Source organism: Morone saxatilis, unplaced genomic scaffold, assembly GCF_004916995.1.
Source record: "Morone saxatilis isolate NCDOM2014 unplaced genomic scaffold, NCSU_SB_2.0 Contig8, whole genome shotgun sequence".
Taxonomy (NCBI): domain Eukaryota; kingdom Metazoa; phylum Chordata; class Actinopteri; family Moronidae; genus Morone; species Morone saxatilis.
The window spans coordinates 25859280-25861949 of NW_023340257.1; the positions used below are offsets into that span (position 1 = coordinate 25859280).

General features: G+C 37.6%; 1 protein-coding gene across 1 annotated transcript in view; it reads right to left on the reverse strand.

The window, feature by feature from the left end:
• The window catches only part of myo7aa (myosin VIIAa), a gene marked incomplete in the record, with an annotated part of 41472 nt that extends 41247 nt beyond the window's left edge, over positions 1–225 (reverse strand). Inside the window, 1 exon segment of the mRNA XM_035679645.1 lies at positions 208–225. Coding sequence (XP_035535538.1) covers positions 208–225 — 18 coding nt within the window.
• Positions 226–2670: the final 2445 nt, after the last annotated feature.

Here is a 2670-nt window from a genome sequence, read left to right on the forward strand (position 1 = left end):
ACACACACACACACACATCCAACATTTTGTCTGATTTGTGTGTGTGTGTGTTTGACTACAAAGAGGATTCAGTGGAAAAATTGCAGCGTAATGAGTAGCTGATCCTTAATGAGTGTTGTTGGACCACATAGTAGATACACAACTTTCTATGTTACTGCTAAAGTTCAGCTATCTGTCATGTTAATGTGTGTGTGTGTGTGTGTTTACCTGCTGTAGAATGACCATGGTTTTGGTTTCTGTCCTTATGACTGGACATCAGCAGTCACCTGTTGACCCTGAGAAAGAGAGAGAGAACCATAAATCAATTATTTATCGTTGATTCCAACAGTAGGTAAGGCTATTATATAGAACATATTTAATCAAAAGTAAACTTATTAACCTTTAAAATAAATCCAGCAAGTGACATTTATAGAAAATAATATATCAATCTTGAACAGAATAAAAAATATTCTATTTGGATTAAATAGAAAAGAAGAAACAAATAAGAAACAAGCATCCAAATGCTTACCATCTGCTCGGACACTATTTTGAGTGCACTGCATGAATTGTGTACAACAACAGCACACAGGAACATTTGACATGTGTGCTGACTCCCGAAATGACCACTATTAAGGAAATAATGAATCATTTATTCAATAACGCATTTTGGACTTGTGTTCCATTCTATTTGATCTAGTCAGAGTGATTTTACCCAAAAATAAGTTTATCAATCTTAAAATAGCAACAACTGCTGATACTGATGAGGAGAGCCAAAACCTCAAACGCCACGAAGACCTGAAGGAAAAAATAAAACGGAGCCGTAAAGTGCGCTGGCCGCTCAAAGCTATGTTGGTCAAGGCTCTGCCCAACACCTGGCTGAGTAGAGTGGACCTGATTGCCTTGCTTGGCCTGCAGCGTTATGCCACATAGATACAAAAAACCTCAAGCCTCCTGTAAGGCTTTGTTGGCTACACCAACACCTGGAATGAGACTCCGTATACATCAACATCCCCATCAAATGAAAGCAAACAGAGGCAAAAAGAGAGCTGACCCATCTGGCACTACGTCAGCCAGGGAGATCTTCTCAGCAGAGATAGTCACAAAGGCTCTCACTCTAACAGAGCCTGAGAAGTAAAAAAAAGTAGAACTTCTTCTCTTGGCTTTGTACACTGGCTAAACGGATAAAGACATGTACAAACACAAAGGCATCAAGAGTTTTCCCCACACATTTTGTCATGGAATCTTCTTTATTTATGCACATTTCATTATGCTCATCATTGCCTTTTTTCGGTCATTATTCAACAAATATGTTTGTAGGCAAATGTCATTTTAAAGTTGCTTCTTTATTACAGCCAATGAAGTACTGGAGTGTGAATGAATGTGTTCATGTTAGGACACACACCATCACACATGTAGGTATTATTTTACCTATTAACATGATCAAAGGAGTAGCAGACACTTAAGAACTTGCTTGTTAAAATTCACACACACACACACACACCTACAACACACACACACACACACAATCCATGCACAACAGTGACAGACTGATTGAGTAAAGGGGAGAAAAACTTACTTACTTACTACCAGCTAATTTTAGTTTGTATGTAAATGGTGGGAGGAACACAGCCCAAACTATACCGATATGCAGTAAAAACATGTAGCATTCAGTACATACATTATTATGACAGACAATACGGAAACTGCAGAAGAAGCAGTTATTCAGTTCAGTCAAATTCTGCTTTGTTATAAATTGATCCTTAAACAAAGGCAGCTAACTGGGGTCTCTACATCTCATCTGTCTCTACAGTCTCCATTTTCTTCACAGGCTAGCTGCTAATTATGTCTGCTTGTCATCAGTCGGATGTCTATAATCATGGCTAATCAATAACTAAAAATACTGATAACAGACACTTTAAAGAGAAAGACCTCTTTTGATACTTTACACTTTAATATCCATATTAAACTTTACGTTTAATATCCAGCACCCACTAAGAGAGGCACTCTATAGGTCAAACTGATTAGACTCACATATGACCCGTGACTGACTCCGCCTCACTGACTGCGTCACATGACACTTAGCAAATCCAATTACCTCTTTTTGTTGTTGTAGTAAATTGGTGTGTTTGTGTGTTCACAGGTTGTGTGTCCTTGCATGTGTTATTCATTAAGGACATATTTAGAGTTGCTTAAATGTGCACATAAGCTCTACAGAGTAATTGCAGCCATTTGTGTGTGTGTGTGTGTATTAGCCCTTGTAAATTATTCAGCCTCCCTTAATGAAGCTTCAGTTTGATCCTTTGACTTTTTGACACATGGCAGCCATGACACCTCGACCTCATTAGACGTTTTGTCAGGGCTTCTCTTTGAAAAGCGAGTCAGAGTTACACCTGATGTACAAAATGAGTCAAGGTTCCTTTAGGTTCCCTTACTATACTATCACATTTCATCTGTGGGGTTCCGCCATGTATCAGGAGTTCAGTAAGTAAGTACGTAACGTCAACCTGCTTTTTCTAATTAAAGTTTCTATATTTATCATATTAACCATATTATATATATACATATACGTATATATACATATTATATGTGTACAGTACTGGACTATAAAAAACCGTCAGAAGTATCATTAATAAAAAATAGTAAAGTAAGATATTTCTTTCTGTTTATCGTTGGTCTGTAAGCAACACCATG